Consider the following 19,064-nt stretch of genomic DNA (forward strand, 5'->3'; position numbering starts at 1 on the left):
ATGCAAACCTCTCAGATGGGCCAAGTCTTGCCATTTATTCTACAGTAGCATGAAGAAATCCTGAAGTGTCCAGCAATGCAATAGAATCAATGTGTGCACCATCTCCAACCAGCTACATTTTTTCAAAAAAAAATTGATTTGTACAAACTAGAGCAAACCAGCTCTAACTAAATAACTAGAAAATACCAGGTGCAGGAATCCAGTTTGTCAACAATTGTAGTATTAAATTATTTTCATTGAGTGTTCTGCCGGGCTCTCTGATAGGAGCCTCCCAAAAATTCAAGGGTACAAATTGCAGACACACACATGTTTGAAAATTCAAAACAATGTTCTTTATCACAAAATTCAAAATAAACTAAGCACTCTTTTTGTATTGCAAAGAGCACTCGTCCCAAAACAACTGGGTAGTCTGTACAATTTCCCTTAAGCAGTCATTAAGTACTTAGCTAGCAGCTGTGAAGAAACCTCACACCCCTTCTTCCTCCAACAAAGTGAGACACACACACACACACACACTGCTCTGCTGTGGTTGCAAAGGCGTGAAAAATCAACAAAGTCCAGAACACAACAACACATGATTCCTGAAGAACTGCGATCAGATATTCTTTCACAACAGCCAAACCCACACGCTGCTATTTATAGCAGCAGCCCTAATTACTGGAGCCCCATCCAACCACAGGTGGCCTCATTTTCTCTTGTAATAATCCTTCAGTTGTTGTCTCCTATGCATCACTCTACACATGCGTGGATGTGTCATTAATTCTTGTTCAGAATCCAAGGATGATACAGATGATTGATCTCCTCCTGGGCTGTCTGCCAAACTCCCCTCTTTCCTGTCACTCATGCTTCCTTGGTCAGAGGAGGCTTCGTCGGCAGATTCCATCGGGAGCAAAACAGACCTGCGGCATGTGGATGTCTCCACCACATCCACCTGCACATTCCTTAGGACAGCAGCTGGGCCAGAGCTAATCACAACATTGAGTATAGAAGGTTTCACAGGATCCAATCTGAGTTGTTCATGGGGACCAGAAGTTTATTTTTCCAAGCTTTGGGGTTTGTGTTGGGGATTGAGAAATTGGATCTTGCAACATTATCCTGGGATGCATATATTTCCCTTCATTCACAGTAGGCTTTGTCATCTAGGGCAGTGTTTTTCAAACTTTTTTTTTCAGGGGAACCCTTTGGTGTCGTCAGATTTCTGGCGGAACCCTGGTTGAAAAACACCGCATTAAACTGTACATCCTGAAGCTGAAATAGAATTCTTTTATTGGCCAAGTATGATTGAACACACAGGGAATTTGTCTTTGGTACATATGATCTCAGTGTACATAAAAAATTATGCATTTGTCAAGAATCATGAGGTATAACACTTAATGATTGTGATAAGGTATAAATAAGCAATCAAGAAACAACCAATATAAATCATAAAGATACAAGCAACACGTTACAGTCATAAGTGGGAGATCGGTGATAGGGATTATGAGAAGACTAATAGTAATAATAGCAATGCAGCCTTAGAGGATGGAGGCAGAATCAGCAAGTGCTGCTACCGCGTGGGGGCCCATGGCTGTGGAGTAGCAGAGAGAGGGAGAGAGAGAGAGGCTGCACCGCGTACCCTCGCTGGGAGTGCCGGGCCTGAACGGGGCAATAAGTGGAGGCCGTTTGCTCCATTCCACCCCCTTTCCCTCCCCATTTTTTTGTGGTTGCGGGGGCCAGTGGGAGGGTCGGAGTGAAGGCAAAGCCAGAGCAGACCTATTTCAACCTTTCCCCCATTGTCCTCTGAATGATTTACAATGTCAGCATATTGGCCCCAATAATCTGGGTCCTCATTTTACCAAGCTTAAAAGGATAGAAGATGGAGTCAACCTCAGACCCCATGAGGATCAAACTCCTGTCTGTGGGCAGTGTTAGTCTGCAATATTGTAACCTCTACGTGTTGTAAGTGGTCCACAACCAGGTCAGTTAGTGACAGATTCTGAGGAGGATGAACTGGGCTCATCTTGGTACCATAGTCTAGCATTCTAGCCACCTGAATCAGAGGGTGAGAGAGCGCTAGAACCCGAGGAACTCCTAGAGACTGTGGAAACCCCAATGATGGTAACGTCTGACTCAGAGGAGGATGAGAACATTGAGAATCAGGACCTCCTATTAGATGCCGGTGTCAGAAGGTTTAGAAGCAAACAGGAACAGCTTTATGGGGAAAAGTTCAGAAAGTGAGTCTATGAAAGAAATCTAATCAGTTATTGCTATGGGGAACAGAGACCACACCCAGACAGTATAAAAAGAGAATTTCTTGGAAAAGGAGGCATGGTATGACAACGAGTCATAATGGTGGCAGTGCTAGATCCGGAGTTCCAGAAATGCTTCGCTGGCAAACTGCTGCTTTTCCTTTAACACCATCACACAGAGAGCTGTTTGAGAAACTTCGAAGATTAATAGGGTATGTCAAAACAACACATGTAATCCCTATGGAATGTTCTAATTAGAGTGGGCTCCTGGCCCACAGCCAGCTCCGTTATCTTTTGACTCTTGACCGGGAACGTTGCCATCAGAAATTACAAGAAAGACTCTGCTTTGTAACTTTTGTTTCTAAAGTACAATTTTCTTCTGGGTTGAACTTTTTGCTGTGGGTGGTTCTTTGTTCTGGTCCGTTCAGATCTAAAGCAGAACACTACACAACTGGGACTCATAAGTGAAAATCTTATCTGTTTCATACTCAACTGTTTTCCCAAGATAATTTATCATATAAGAGAATTCCAAGGTACTCTTATCTGCTCCATTCTGTCATAGGTTTCAGCAGTTGTCAGCTCTAATGTCTCCATATTCTCAGATGCAATGGAGGAAGAATTCAAGGTGGCTCAACAATGACAATCTTTTAAGCAGCTTGCAAGGCAGCAAGGACATTGATTGGTCAACTAATATGTCCATGTTTTCTACCCATTGACATGTGCTTTATATAAAGTGACCAGATTATTACCTCGGTGAAGCGGGACACCATTCCAGGGGGGTGGGGGAGAACACAGACGGATGACAGCATGACCCCAAACTCCCCCAGGCTCCAACCGGGGCATGAAACCAGCTTGCAAAAAGCACCGATACTTAGGCAAAACAATCGCTGGGAGAGGAGGGGGGAAACCTTGGAGGTCAGATCGGTTGTTCCCTGAACTTATGAGTGAGAGAGATTGGTGATCGTTTAGTGGAGCTTTGCCTGCTTTCCTGAGATCGGCACTGGTGGAGGAGGCAGAAACCGAGTGAGGAGGAGTAGGAGCCAGAGCCACCAGCTCACACCACTCCATCTGCGGTGCTGGGAAGAGCTGCTTGGCAACAGTCTCTTTTACGGTCCAGCCCCCCTCGCTCGGGGAGCACACTCGGAGCCCGGAGCTACCTCCTTGCAGCCAGACCTTCGGACTTTGGACGTTGGAGGTTGTGCTCCTCCCAGCCAACGTCTCCAAGCCCAAGTCTGTGGCGGATTGGCCTGACCCCCTTCGTTTAAGGTGACCAGACGTCCCATTTTTTAAAAATCGTGGGACGTGGGATAAATTGCCCAAAAGTGGGACTGTCCCACCGAAAGTGGGACATCTAGTCATTTTAACTTTATATAATTTTAGGAAGGATTAGATCCTAGTATAAGCTATATGGAAATTCTCAACTATTGTGAAATTGAGTGAGTACAGGGGTCCCTGGGTTACACCAGCCCCGACTTACGATGTTTCGTGGTTATGACACGAAACCGGCCCCAGTCCACCTGCCACGCCGTGCTTGCTTGGTTCGCTCTCACTGCGGTAGGAAGAGCTGGGACCTCCCCAACATCAAAGCAGGCCTTGCAAGTCAGACGCCACATTGCGCAACGGCTCCCCCGTGCCCTCTGGCAAACTTCCCGGGGGGGCAGTGATTCCCACTCTTGCCGTGCTACTTTATCCCCCTCATGCCCCAAATTTTGGCAGCTGGCTCCGGTGCTTTCTGAAGCACGGGGGTTGGAAGAAGGCGCAAATAAAGCGCTTTAGCAAGCAGGCAATTTCTTTAGTTGGTGTGGTGTTGATGTCATGATATGGTGACCCGGGGGCATAAGGCCCTTCAAATTTGTGAACTCAAATCTCAAATCGAGCTTTAGTGTAGCTGGCCATGCTTCAGGTTTGGGGGGAATCAGGCAAGAGAGCGTTAGAGCGAAATGGAGGAAGGTCCCGACTTACACCAAAATTCAGCTTATGACGCGCTGTAGGAACGGATCGATGTTGTAAGTCGGGGGCCCTCTGTATTTTGATATATGACAGGAACTTGTTGCAAGGTATTTTTCCATTTGGTGCTTCACCTCGGCAGCAACTCAGCTAATTCCTACACACACCCGCTTCCAAGAATGGTTCAAACTTTCTAGATCAGTGATATTTGAATGGGACACCAGTTCCTTTCTTCATCTCACCCCCCCCTCCAAAAAACAACAACCAGAAAAGGGCAAAAGAAAAAAGCACAGAGATCTCAGTGAATCCTTTCCACAAACCCCACTCCAGTATTGGGTTCCTACCGGAATGGGGGGAGGGTCAGACGCCACACCAGTAGCAGAAATGGAGCTGCGCATGCAGCTCTGGATGACCAGTGGGTGCATGCATGCATCGGAGTGAGATTTGGCTTCTGCGCATGCACAGGAAGTCTATTCTTGTGAGAGGATGTGTGAGCGCGTGAGATTTTGGTGATTTCCGGTGGGGTTTTTTGTTTCTGCGCATGTGTGGAAGCAAAGCAATTGCTGAAATATCACACGCCCACACGTCTTCTCACAAGATTTACTTCCGGCACATGCACAGAAACCAAATCTCGCTCCAATGCAACCTCCCACTTGCCGGAAGTGCGTGCGCACCATTCACCCAGAGTTGTGTGTGCAGCAGCATGGGTAGCGGTGGTAAGTTGAAATCTCCGCCTGCCCAATTCGTCTTCTTGAGTGCTTCTTCTTAGATTTGAAGGGTAAAACTGCCAAGAGACAAACGCAGGGTTGGGCAGCAAGGGGGATGGCGTAGGACCCGTCACCTCTGGCGGTGCATGTGTGTGCAGGCGAGATTCGGCTTCTGCCCATGTGTAGTAGCCGAATCTCACTACCCCACCCAGGAAGGAGAGCAGCTCGTCAGGGAGACGACGTTGCTCCCGCTTCGCCCGCTTGCCAGAGTCCCCCCAATGAGCTGCTGTCCTCCCTGGCAAGCTGGCAAAGGGCGAGCCACGTTGTCTCCCCGATGAGCTGCTCTCCTTCCTGGAGGATTTTTTCCTGTTGGTGACTCCCGGACAGGATTTGACCTGGGTGCCTGCCGTTGCTGGTATAGAAGCAGCAACAGAGGTGCCTGGTCAGTCCTGCCTGGGAGTCACCAGCGGGAAGAAATCCTCCAAGAAGGACAGCAGCTCGTCGGGGAGAGGACGGTCACCCGCGTCGCCTGCTTGTCAGAGACGGGGGAGCATTGTCTTCCCAACAATCTGCTCTCCTTCCTGCAGGATTTGTTCTTGCTGGCGGCTCCCGGCCGGGATTGACTGCCGTTGCTGCTGCCATGCAGGACCCAGACACGTGGCTGACTGCTGGGTGCAGCGGCAGCAGCAGCAATGACGCCCTGGTCAGTACTAGCCAGGAGTTGCCAGCAGGAAGAAATCCTTTCCTTCCTGCAGGATTTCTTCCCACTAGTGGCTCCCGGCCGGGATGGTTTTGGCCCATGACATTGTGCATGCGCAGGAAATTGATGGCTGGGTGCGTGCATGTGCTCCCTCCCTCCCAAGCATTCCAGTATGGCCACGCATTGCTGCCCTTTACTGGACAAAAGGATGCTTCTTTGGAAAAGACCTACCACCACTCGCACCAACTATGAAAGAGGCTATATTTCCATTTCTTTTCTGATGGTTCTTGTCGCTAAGCTGGCCTAGGCTTTGCAGCTCCCGGTGTTTTTTTGGGCTCCCTCCTGAAGAACCATCCCAAAAGCACAGCTCTCCTTTGAGGTCCAGAGCCCAACCTCATCTTCCTCTCAGGCCATTTCTTCTGGATAGTGTGAGTAGCTTCTAAGGCTGCGCTGATCACAGCGGCGTTGGGATCCTGGCTTGCGGAGTCTAGAGCTGTGAAGGGCGAGACGAGAAGCAAAAACTAATCGGATGCATTGTTTCTGGTCCTTCATTTCGTACCATCTTGACAAAAGCCTTTTGTGCCTAAGCTACTTATACATCCCTTGCAACCGTAGCCTAAAATTCATATTTAATCATTGCAGTTTCAGACTACTTTTTAGTTAAAGGATATTTTGGTGGGTTTTTTTTTTTAGGCAGCTGTAATCAGGCGCTGACAGAATTCTGTGGTCAATTAATGCAATGCCTTGGGTTTGTTCCACCCGGTAGACTAAAGTCTAGACCAGTGATGTCGAACTTTTTTTGGCTCGGGTGCCAAAAGGGTGTGCATACACGCAATAGTGTACGTGGCCACACCCATAATGTAATGCTCTCCCCCCGTGCATGAACACAACCCTCTGCACTGCCCCCCCTGTGCATGTACACACGCCTCACTGAAGCCTCCAGATTTCTAGTAGGTCCTTTGGGCTATTTTTCGCCATCCGGGACAGGGGCTTGTCCTCTGTCCTGGTGCTCCTTGACCTCTCAGCGGCTTTCGATACCATCGACCATGGTATCCTTCTGCGCCGGCTGGAGGGGTTGGGAGTGGGAGGCACTGTTCTTCAGAGGTTCTCCTCCTACCTCTCCGGTCGGTTGCAGTCGGTGTTAGTGGGGGGTCAGAGGTCGACCTCTAGGTCTCTCCCTTGTGGGGTGCCTCAGGGGTCGGTCCTCTCCCCCCTGCTATTTAATATCTACATGAAACCACTGGGTGAGATCATCCAAGGGCATGGGGTGAGGTATCATCAATAGGCCGATGATACCCAGTTATAAATCTCGACCCCCTGTCCAGTCAACGAAGCAGTGGAAGTGATGTGCCGGTGCCTGGAGGCTGTTGGGGCCTGGATGGGTATCAACAAACTCAAATTCAACCCAGACAAGACGGAGTGGCTGTGGGTCTTGCCTCCCAAGGACAATTCCATCTGTCCGTCCATCACCCTGGGGGGAGAATCATTGACCCCTTCAGAGAGGGTTCGCAACTTGGGCATCCTCCTCGATCCACAGCTCACATTAGAGAAATACCTTTCAGCTGTGGCGAGGGGGACGTTTGCCCAGGTTCGCCTGGTGCACCAGTTGCGGCCCTATTTGGACCAGGAGTCATTGCTCACAGTCACTCATGCCCTCATCACCTCGAGGCTCGACTACTGTAACGCTCTCTACATGGGGCTACCTTTGAAAAGTTTTAGGAAACTTCAGATCGTGTAGAATGGAGCTGCGAGAGCAGTCATGGGCTTACCTAGGTATGCCCATATTACTCCAACGCTCCGCAGTCTGCATTGGTTGCCGATCAGTTTCCGGTCACAATTCAAATTGTTGATTATGATCTTTAAAGCCCTTCATGGCACCGGACCAGAATATCTTCAGAACCGCCTTCTGCTGCACGAATCCCAGCGACCGGTTAGGTCCCACAGAGTCGGCCTTCTTCGGGTCCCATCGACTAAACAATGTCGTCTGGCGGGACCCATGGGAAGAGCCTTCTCTGTGGTGGCTCCGACCCTCTGGAACCAGCTCCCCCCTGAGATTAGGATTGCCCCCACCCTCCTTGCCTTTCGTGAACTCCTTAAAACCCACCTCTGCCGTCAGGCATGGGGGAACTAAAACATCTCCCCCTTGCCCATGTTGTTTTGCTGTTGGATTGATTGTGTGCCTGTTTTTTATATATATTGGGACTGTTTTATGAATTTCTTAACTTAAAATTGTAATTGGATTGGTGGGTATTGGATTCGTCACTATGTACTGTTTTTTGCTATTGTTGTGAGCCGCCCCAAGTCTGCGGAGAGGGGCGGCATATAAATCCAATAAATCTAATCTAATCTAATCCCTAGGGTTCAGGAGACTTAACTGGGGAGAGCAAAAGTGGCCGAAAAGAAGGCCGAAAATCAGCTGAACAGCATTTACATGCATACGTATGGCTGCCCTAGGGCAAAGCCTCGCATGCCCTCAGATATGGCTCCGCGCGCCACCTGTGGCACCCATGCCATAGGTTCACCATCATTGGTTTACACTAAAGATCAACTGGATAATTTATGGTTAATAGATTGTGCAAATCAAACCATATCTTTGCAGATTGTGTGAACCAAACCATCGCATTAAGCGATTTTGCAACAACAATATTAGTTTCCGCATATTATATGAACATGGTAATTTATTAATCCAGGTGAAGGGTTATTATTACCTATAAAGCCCTACATGGCTTAGGATCCCACTATCTTTGGGACCATCTCCTGTCGCATACCTCCCAAAGACCAGTAAGATCTCCCAGAGTTGGCCTTCTCCAGATCCCATCGACTAAGCAATGCAGGTTGGCGGGGCCAGAGGGAAGGGCTGTGGCTGCCCCAGTTCTATGGAACCAACTGCCCCCCCCCCCCGATGTCCATACTGCTCCCACCCTACTGGCCTTCCAAGAAGCAGTGAAGACCTGGCTTTGCCGGCAGGCCTGGGGGCCATGAATATATCATCTAGCATGGCCGAATGGTTAGGTATGTATGTTGATTGATTGGATTGTTTAATGGAATTTTATTGTTTTATTATCTAGTGTCGTAATATTAATATTGACTTCTATTATTGTATTATATTGTGTTTTTTATTGTTGTAAGCTGCCCTGAGTCTTTTGGGATTGGGCGGCATAGAAGTGAAATAAGTAAGTAAGTGAGTGAGTGAGTGAGTGAGTGAGTGAGTATGTAAGTAAGTAAGTAAGTAAGTAAGTAAGTAAGTAAGTATGTAAGTAAGTAAGTATGTAAATAAGTATGTAAGTAAGTAATTAAGTAAGTAACTAAGTAATTAAGTATGTAAGTAAGTAAGTAAGTATGTAAGTAAGTAAGTATGTAAGTATGTAAGTAAGTAAGTATGTAAGTAAGTATGTATGTAAATAAGTAAGTAAGTAAGTAAGTAAGTATGTAAGTAAGTATGTAAGTATGTATGTAAGTAAGTAAGTATGTAAGTAAGTAAGTAAGTATGTAAGTATGTAAGTAAGTAAGTAAGTAAGTATGTAAGTAAGTATGTAAGTATGTAAGTAAGTATGTAAGTAAGTATGTAAGTAAGTATGTAAGTATGTAAGTATGTAAGTAAGTATGTAAGTAAGTATGTAAGTATGTAAGTAAGTAAGTATGTAAGTAAGTAAGTAAGTAAGTAAGTATGTAAGTAAGTAAGTTATTAAGTAAGTAAGTAAATAAATAAATAAATAATTTATTGTGTGAGCCCAACATGTTAGGACAGGTTATGTCTCACTGTAATTTCTACATCCCCACCTCAAACATTAATTCAATAACAAAATAGTGTGCTGTACAAAGCACAATTATAGTATGTTGTTAGCGTGTGTATAACTTAGTTATTCCTTGCAGTTACTGGATTGGAATATTTTCTTTGCCTTGTTTGGTGTTGTTGGAGTGATTTCAAGAGACAAGGCCCAGGAGTTTTGGTGGAAACCAGGGCCACGACCTCAATCCCAGTGAAAATATATCACGTGACCATGAATTTTATCCACGTTGCAATGTTTTATTTTGCTCTTCCTTCTTCGGATCATTTAAATCCTGTTAATATTTAAATCAAATATACCTTTTGCAATGCTGTTCCTAACAGGACCTTCAAAGAACCACTAAAACCCATGTCTGGAATAGTTTTACACCTCGGCTCTAGTGAAAGAACTTCACATACAACACTTACCTTGTAACAGATGTTCTACATCAAACTGTCCAAGATGCTGGGTTTTCACCTTCTCTACAAGAATTCCTAGTATAAGTAAAAGAATACATGTGGGCATGCCTGCAATATGTGGATGTCACAAGTTTAAACTGCAGTGGAAGTGAGTAGGTTGAGGGTCAACATGCGTCAACCAGTATTGGGCTGCAGCTGGTATGGTCAGGCACACAGTCCTGGTTGGAAAAATAGAGCTGCGCATGCAACTCCAGCTAACCGGCGGGCGGGCATGTGCGTTGGTGCAAGATTTGGCTTTTGCACATGAAGCCGAATCTCGAGTGAGGATGCTCACGCGCACACAATTTTGCTGATTTCCGATAGTTTCTGCGATGAATGAAATTGCTGAAAATTGGCAAAACCGCGCATACATGAGCGTCCTCGTGCAAGATTCAGCTTCTGCGCATGCACTCACTCCAACATGCGTGCAAGCCAGACGCATGCACACCCGCCTCCAGGAGCGGACCGGTAGCACCGGCAACAGGCATCCTTTCACTGGCGTGAACCGAACCATCAGTTCATACAGAATTGGGGAGTTCAATGCATTCTAGCAAGTCTGATGACTGTCTTCACATTTTGTGTGAACCAGGGCACCAGGTTATGGTTTATTCAGTTTTGTTAACTTGGGTGTAAGGTTTAGCTTGGGGGACGCAGTGGCTCAGTAGCTAAGATGCTACACTTGTCGATCAAAAAGATCAGCAGTTCGGCCATTCGAATCCTTAGCGCCGCATAACAGAGTGAGCTCCCATTACTTGTCCCAGCTTCTGTCAACCTAGCAGTTTAAAAGCATGTAAAAAAGCAAGTAGAAAAATAGGGACCACCTTGGTGGGGAGGTAGCAGCCTTCTGTGCACCTTCAGCATTTAATCATGCTGGCCACATGAACATGGAGACGTCTTCGGTCAGCGCTGGCTCTTTGGCTTAGAAACGGAGATGAGCACTGCCCTCTTAGAGTCAAGAATGACTAGCAAGTCTATGCAAGAGGAGCCTTTACCTTTAGGGTTTAGCTTTCAACCTTTTTTCCCTTGGATGCCAAAAGAGTGTGTGTGTGTACTATCACACAGGCATGAGTGCCTACACTCATAATTCAATGCTTGGGAATGGCGAAAACAGCTTTCCCCACCTCCCGGAGACCCTCTGGAGGCCGAAAACAGACTGTTTCCCAATTTCTGGTGGGCCCAGTAGGCTCGTGTTTCAGCCTTCCCCGGCTCCAAAGGATTCCCTGCAGACAGGGGAGGATAAAAATGCCCTCCTCCTCCACCCCACCCCCCCTGGAGGTTCTCTGGAAGCCAAAAACGTCCTCCCAGAGCTTCTGTGTGAGCTAAAAATGAGCTGGCCAGCACACACATGCATGTTGGAGCTGAGCCAGGGCAACGGCTTGTGTGCCAGCAGATATGGCTCCGCGTGCCACCTGTGGCACCCGTGCCATAGGTTCGCCATCACTGGCTTACAGTCAGTAATGGGCAGCCAAAATTTTTACTGCCACACTGTGGATGTGGCTTATTTTGTGGGTGTGGCTTAATGGTCATATGACTGGATAGGAGTGGCTTGCCGGCCATGTGATCAGGTGGGAGTGGCTTGAACAATCATCATCGTTCAAGTGAACTGTTAAGTCCTCGACTTACAACCTTACCAGTGTCGCTCACTGGGGTGACAAGTTGCTTCACATTTCCCGCGCTTTCCTTCCTGGGTCGCCCCCCACACTTCAGGTTGGGTAGCTAGGTGAACGGGGGCTGCCAGAAGCATAAATGCTGCCAGCGCCACTTCCACTCACGCCTTCTGCTTGGGACGTGGCCATGTGAGGCTGGAGGGGAGCCGGGCAGGAGAGAGGGAAGCTCGTCTGAGGCCAGGAAGGAGGAAAGAAGAAAAAAGCAAGGAGCGCAGACAGCAGCAGCAGCAGGGGGAAAAAGGAGAGCTGGGCCGAGACCAGTAATCCAGGAAGTGACAGCTGCCAATCAGCTGGAGCTGTGCACGCATCTTCATTTCCGTCAGTGGAACTGCTTTCCACCATGTCCTGCCTGCTGCCCACCCCTGCTTACGGTATTATGGAAATCTAACCAAATGACCTACCTGCCAGCTTGCATGCCACGAGCCTGATTTCTTCCCAATTACAACATATATATTGAGCCACCTCTGCCATTAGAGTTTCCAGCAGCAATGGGTTTCTCTGAGCCTAAGGAAGAAATGAGACAGGGAAGGCAAGAAGTTGTTAGATTTTCTTGGGCTTAGCACCACTGTATGAAACTTCCCCAGCTGACTAGAGGCTCAAATTTGTCTGCTTACCAGTTGTTCACAAACTCTGTCCATGAGTTGAGAGTGTTGTATATCTGAGAGGTCCATCAGCAATAAATCTGAATTTGTACTTCTAAAGAATCCACACAGACCCACGAATGGAGCACATGAGATAAAGGCCGTTTGGCAGGCCTAAGTGGAAAAGATAGGCAAGTTTACTATTCCTCATCCCTTCTGCTACTTGGACCCAGTGTTCCCTCTAATTTTTTTAGGGGGTGGGCGGAAAAGTATAGTGTCTGAGCGGCAGTCCCTTTGGGACTGGGCGGCACAGAAATAATAAATAAATAAATAAATAAATAAATAAATAAACGAACGAACGAACGAACGAACGAACGAACGAACGAACGAACGAACGAACGAACAAACAAACAAACAAACAAACAAACAAAAAACCCACCCTGTTTTGCCTCAGAGAATTTCAAAATAAAATACTGTACTGTGTGTCTATAACAGGGAGCTGATAATAGGGCAACTCTATCAATATCAAAATGCCACTTAAATAGTTTAGCTAGTTTCAAACTAGATTTTGATTTTCTTTCTCTCTTCCTTACTCCCATTCTTTTTCTTTCTCTTTTCCTTCCTCTCTTTTTTCTATCTGTTTCTCTCTCTTCTTCTCTTCCTCTCTCTCTTCCTCTCACTCTTTCCCTCTCGGCTTCTGGGCAGGTTTGGAAAACTCTGAGTTGATGATGATTTTTAATTGAGCGATTGCTCACTGCTCAGCTTAGAGGGAACTATGCTTGGACCCAAAGCTCTAGTGCAGGAATGGCCCTATAAGTGTATTACAGCCAATTCTAGTGCAGTTGAAATATGAAATCTCAACAGAAGCCCTGTTGCGGAGGGACAGGATGCCCTGCTCAAAGAGGAAAGGTGGTATTTATTTTCAAGCAAACCTGGGCCACATGTGGGCAAGGATCGCGGAAGTGCAGGAGGAGGGCAGCCAAAGCACCTCCCACCTTTTTGGCAAAAAACTTGGAAAGCCTCAGTGGAACCGTCTTGGGCAGTTCACCAAGGAGCTCAAAGGCTGCAGCACGGACAGCATCATTTGCCTGCAAAAGAGAGGGAAAAATTCAGCCCATCTTCAGGAAATAAGTTTTCCTTTGAGAGCAGGAAACTCAATATCCATTCCCAAGACAGGTTGGGAGAGAACCAGGCCATTCCTCTATAGAGAGAGGGCAGTGATGGATTCCTGCAGGTATGGTCAGGTATGCAGAACTGGTAGAAATATTCTTGGTCGGGTACACAGAACCAGTAGAAAAATTTTGATTTTTTTCTTTCTTTTTTTCCCTCCTGGGCTCTGGGTGTGTCTTTCCTATCACAGTAAATGAGGTTGAATGTGCATAATTTTAGAAGAGCTGTCATGTGTGTGTGTACATACGCCTACAGAAGCAAATATTAACTACTGAACAGCAACCCAAAGGCTGCTAATTCTAATTCTACTTATAAACTTCCTAGAGAGAGTTAGAAATACCATATAATAGAAGACTGACGGCAGAAAAAGACCTCATGGTCCATCTAGTCTGCCCTTATACTATTTTCTGTATTTTATCTTAGGATGGATATATGTTTATCCCAGGCATGTTTAAATTCAGTTACTGTGGATTTATTTACCACGTCTGCTGGAAGTTTGTTCCAAGGATCTACTACTCTTTCAGTAAAATAATATTTTCTCACGTTGCTTTTGATCTTTCCCCCAACTAATTAATTAATACTACTAATTATTAATCTTGTGAATTTTTCTATTTCTATTTATATGTATTTATATTGTGCCACATTTTATTAGCTTTTTACTTATTACTAATTTAATCTTTTTTAATATTGGGAGGGTTCGCTAATTAATGGATGATTGGAATGGAGTTAATCTTGTGCATGGAATGAATGATTGGTATGAGTGTGATGGTTGGGGTGGGTGGGAGTACAGTATGGATGAGATGATTGTGAGTAGTATGAATGATAGGTTTGGCCCACCTGACGCTCGGGAGACAGGAGAGGAAGGGGCACCGATCTCTGGGGTGGCAGAGGGCCGGAATATCCCTGTGTTGCTAGGGAGAGGCAGATACGGTGGGGGCCACAGAGTTAGCCGTTCCAGGGGAACGAGAGACCGTTGCTTAATAACGGTCCCTTGTTCCGGCTCTGTGAGCCCAATCTTGGGTACTGGTGATGAGTGTAACTCTGGCCCTGGACTCAGGTTGCTGCTGCTCAATGCCAGGTCGGTGGTAAATAAAGCTCTCCTCATCCGGGATCTGATCCTGGATGAGGAGGCCGACCTGGCTTGTATTACTGAAACCTGGCTGGGCCCGGAGGGAGGTGTCCCTCTCTCTGAAATTTGCCCAGCCGGGTTTCAGATATGGCATCAACCTTGACCCCAGGGAAGGGGGGGAGGAGTGGCTATTATAGCCAGGGAGAGCCTTTGCCTGCGTAGACTCATTGCTCCGGAAATTGCAGGTTGCGAGTCTCTCTTGCTGAAGTTGGACTTAGGGGTTCAGGTGGGCTTATTTCTCACGTACCTGCCTCCCAGCTGCGTGTCAAAAGCTCTGCCTGTGCTACTCGAGGAGGTAGCCGGGTTGGCGGTGGAGTTCCCCGGACTCATTGTCCTGGGGGACTTCAACCTGCCGTCACTCGGCGAAACCTCTGGGCTGGCACAGGAGTTCATGGCCACCATGACAGCCATGGACCTGACTCAAGTAGTACAGGGTCCGACTCACGAGGGAGGGCACGCACCTGACATGGTATTCCTTTCCGAGCAATTGAGCAATGGTCCGAGACTAAGGGGCTTAGAAGCGTTGCCTTTGTCATGGTCAGACCATTTTCTGCTACGGCTTGACTTCCTGGCTCCAATCCTTCCCCGCAGGGAGGCGGAACCAATGAAGATGTTCTGCCCCAGACGCCTGATGGACCCAGAGGGCTTTCAGACGGCGCTTGGGGTTATTCCAGAGGCACTCGTCCACAGTTCGGCGGAGTCCCTCGCTGAGGCCTGGAACAGGGCTGCGGCAGGGGCTCTTGACCGGATTGCGCCTTTGCGACCTCTCCGCGGCGCTAGACCCCGTAGAGCCCCATGGTTCAACGAGGAGCTCCGGGTGTTGAAACGCCAAAAGAGACGTCTAGAGAAGCGATGGAGGAAGAGTAGATCCGAATCTGATCGAACACTTGTAAGAGCTTTTATTAAGACTTACAAAGTGGCGCTCAAGGCGGCAACATGCGCGTACCATGCCGCCTTGATTGCATCAGCGGAATCCCGCCCGGCTGCTCTGTTTAGGGTGACCCGCTCCCTTCTTAATCAGGGGGGAGTTGGGGAGCCCTTGCAGAGTAGTGCCGAGGAGTTTAACACGTTTTTCGCTGATAAAGTCGCTCAGATCCGGGCCGACCTCGACTCCAATTGTAAAACAGAGTCGACTGACAACGAGTCAGTCGAGGTGACTGGGGCACGTACTTGTCCACCTGTCTGGGAAGAGTTTGATCTGGTGACACCTGATGAAGTGGACAAGGCCATCGGAGCTGTGAGTTCTGCCACCTGCTTACTGGATCCGTGTCCCTCCTGGTTGGTCTCGGCCAGCAGGGAGGTGACACGGAGCTGGGCCCAGGAGATTACCAACGCTTCCTTGGGGAGGGGAGTTTTTCCATCACTCTATAAAGAAGCGCTTGTGCGCCCCCTCCTCAAGAAGCCCTCCCTGGACCCAGCCGTACTTAACAACTATCGTCCAGTCTCCAACCTTCCCTTTATGGGGAAGGTTGTCGAGAAGGTGGTGGCACTCCAGCTCCAGCGGTCCTTGGAAGAAGCTGATTATCTAGGTCCCCAGCAGTCGGGTTTCAGGCCCGGTTACAGCACGGAAACTGCTTTGGTCGCGTTGATGGATGATCTCTGGCGGGCCCGGGACAGGGGTTTATCCTCTGTCCTGGTGCTCCTCGATCTCTCAGCGGCTTTCGATACCATCGACCATGGTATCCTTCTGCGCCGGTTGGAGGGGCTGGGGGTGGGAGGCACTGTTCTTCAGTGGTTCTCCTCCTACCTCTCTGGCCGGTCGCAGTCGGTGTTAGTGGGGGGGTCAGAGGTCGGCTCCGAGGTCTCTCCCTTGTGGGGTGCCTCAGGGGTCGGTCCTCTCCCCCTTGCTATTTAACATCTACATGAAACCGCTGGGTGAGATCATCCAAGGACATGGGGTGAGGTATCATCAATATGCCGATGATACCCAGCTTTACATCTCCACCCCATGCCCAGTCAACGAAGCGGTGGAAGTGATGTGCCGGTGCCTGGAGGCTGTTGGGGCCTGGATGGGTGTCAACAGACTCAAACTCAACCCGGATAAGACGGAGTGGCTGTGGGTTTTGCCTCCCAAGGACAATTCCATCTGTCCATCCATTACCCTGGGGGGGGGGAATTATTGACCCCCTCAGAGAGGGTCCGCAACTTGGGCATCCTCCTCGATCCACAGCTCACATTAGAAAACCATCTCTCAGCTGTGGCGAGGGGGGCGTTTGCCCAGGTTCGCCTGGTGCACCAGTTGCGGCCCTATCTGGACCGGGACTCATTGCTCACAGTCACTCATGCCCTCATCACCTCGAGGTTCGACTACTGTAATGCTCTCTACATGGGGCTACCTTTGAAAAGTGTTCGGAAACTTCAGATCGTGCAGAATGCAGCTGCGAGAGCAGTCATGGGCTTACCTAGGTACGCCCATGTTTCACCATCACTCCGCAGTCTGCATTGGCTGCCGATCAATTTCCGGTCACAATTCAAAGTGTTGGTTATGACCTTTAAAGCCCTTCATGGCATCGGACCAGAATATCTCCGAGACCGCCTCCTGCCGCACGAATCCCAGCAACCGATTAGGTCCCACAGAGTGGGCCTTCTCCGGGTCCCGTCAACTAAACAATGCCGGTTGGCGGGTCCCAAGGGAAGAGCCTTCTCTGTGGCGGCGCCGGCTCTCTGGAACCAACTCCCCCCGGAGATTAGAACTGCCCCTACTCTTCCTGCCTTCCGAAAACTCCTTAAGACTCACCTTTGCCATCAGGCATGGGGAAACTAAACATCTCCCCTGGGCATGTTAATTATACATGGTATGCTTGTGTGTGTGTTTGCTATTACATGGGGTTTTCTTAAATCGTTAAATATTTTAATTAATTGGATTGTTGTGACTGTTTTTACTTGTTGTGAGCCGCCCCGAGTCTCCGGAGAGGGGCGGCATACAAGTCCAACTAATAAATAAATAAAAATAAATAAACTAACTTCAGATTGTGTCCCCTTGTTCTTGTGTTCACTTTCCTATTAAAAACACTTCCCTCCTAAACCTTATTTAACCCTTTAACATATTTAAATGTTTCGATCATGTCCCCCCTTTTCCTTCTGTCCTCCAGACTATACAGGTTGAGTTCATTAAGTCTTTCCTGATACGTTTTATGCTTAAGACCTTCCACCATTCTTGTAGCCTGTCTTTGGACCCGTTCAATTTTGTCAATATCTTTTTGTAGGTGAGGTCTCCAGAACTGAACAAAGTATTCCAAATGTGGTCTCACCAGCACTCTATAATGCTAGTTTAGGAAGACTTTTCTGCTACTATAAATTATGCATGGTATGTTTGTGTGTATGTTTGGTTTTTTTTAATAATAAGGGTTTTTTAGTTGTTTTTATTAATTGGATTGTTCATGTTGTTTTACCACTGTTGTTAGCCGCCCCAAGTCTGCGGAGAGGGGCGGCATACAAATCCAATTAATAATAATAATAATAATAATAATAATAATAATAATAATAATAATAATAAATAATAATAATAATAATAATAATAATAAAGTAGTAACAGGAGAATGATCTTTCCATGGTCTAACTTACATGCCGGAGATGTGCACAGGCTTGGCTGACCACAATCTTGAAAGTGCCATCTGCAGGCCATTTCCCAAGACCTCTGCATAACTTGCATAAGGCATATAGACTTTCGGTGGCTAATTCTGGACCAGAGTCGTCTTGCAGAGCTTGGAGGAGATGCTTCAGCAAAGCTTTCTGGTACTTCTTTGCCTGTGAAATAATTCTTGCATTTGTCAACGCCCAGACTACTTTTATCCCCTACAATCTGCTTCTCATCTTTATTCCCAGCAAAATGTTTATAAAAGTTACTACCAGATTGTGGAGTGACCATTTCAGGTCAATATGATAAGCAGAAGCTCTTTTCCCATTAACAGATCCAGTATGCTACTGTCCATCTTCCTTTCCTTCTCTGTAGCGCCCTCTTTCTTTCATCTTAGAGAACACACCCTTCTCCTTGGGCAATTCCTTCCTCAAACACCTTCCTTGTTTTTTACTTGGTCCCCTTAATAAACGTTTCAATCAAGGACAGTCAAATATTATGTGGCCTGGCCAACTCAGCCAATCTCTGTTGAAAAATTCTATATGTATTAAAGCAATCCACAAAATCCCTGTTTCATGCAGTGGTTCTCAACCTGGGGGTCGGGATCCCTTTGGGGCTCAAACAACCATTTCACAGAGGTCACCTAAGACTATGGGAAAAGACAAATTTCCCATGGTGTTAGGAACTAAAGCTATTCTGGTGCTTTGGAACATATTTTTACAATTTGACCAATCAGACGTTTACAAGTGGGAGTGTCCCTCCGACCTTCCTGCCAATCAGCTTAAGGCTCCGTTGGGAGAATTGGCACTAGACTTATGGTTGGGGGTCACCACAACATGAGGAACTGTATTAAGGGGTCGTGGCATTGGAAAGGTTGAGAATGACTGCGAGTATGGTTGTCTGTCTCCCTCACCTTCCTGTTTAGAACATGATGTCTGGGTTTTGCATTTAATGGCTTACCTCTTCTGGAGCATCCGTTGCCATGTTCCCCAGCCCTTGCACTGACAAGATATGCATGAGGTCATTTCCATTTTGAACTTGGGTCAGTAATAAATGCAAAAGAAGGTTCAGTTTTTCTGGTTTTTTCAAGAGAGGGTGGCCTATACACTGGAATAGCAAAATGACAAGTTACT

General features: G+C 47.4%; 1 protein-coding gene across 1 annotated transcript in view; it reads right to left on the reverse strand.

The window, feature by feature from the left end:
• Nucleotides 1-5,826: 5,826 nt before the first annotated feature.
• The window catches only part of MROH2A (maestro heat like repeat family member 2A), an 81,290-nt gene continuing 68,052 nt past the window's right edge, over nt 5,827-19,064 (reverse strand). The window contains exons 35-41 of the mRNA XM_070735067.1: nt 18,892-19,038; nt 17,919-18,101; nt 12,988-13,143; nt 12,089-12,229; nt 11,876-11,978; nt 9,778-9,843; nt 5,827-6,075 (exon numbers count right to left, since the gene is read on the reverse strand). Of these exons, the coding sequence (XP_070591168.1) occupies nt 5,876-6,075; nt 9,778-9,843; nt 11,876-11,978; nt 12,089-12,229; nt 12,988-13,143; nt 17,919-18,101; nt 18,892-19,038 (996 nt within the window). The 3' untranslated portion in view covers nt 5,827-5,875. The remainder of the gene's footprint in view (nt 6,076-9,777; nt 9,844-11,875; nt 11,979-12,088; nt 12,230-12,987; nt 13,144-17,918; nt 18,102-18,891; nt 19,039-19,064) is intronic.

The sequence above is a fragment of the Erythrolamprus reginae genome, chromosome 1 (genome assembly GCF_031021105.1).
Source record: "Erythrolamprus reginae isolate rEryReg1 chromosome 1, rEryReg1.hap1, whole genome shotgun sequence".
Lineage (NCBI taxonomy): Eukaryota > Metazoa > Chordata > Lepidosauria > Squamata > Dipsadidae > Erythrolamprus > Erythrolamprus reginae.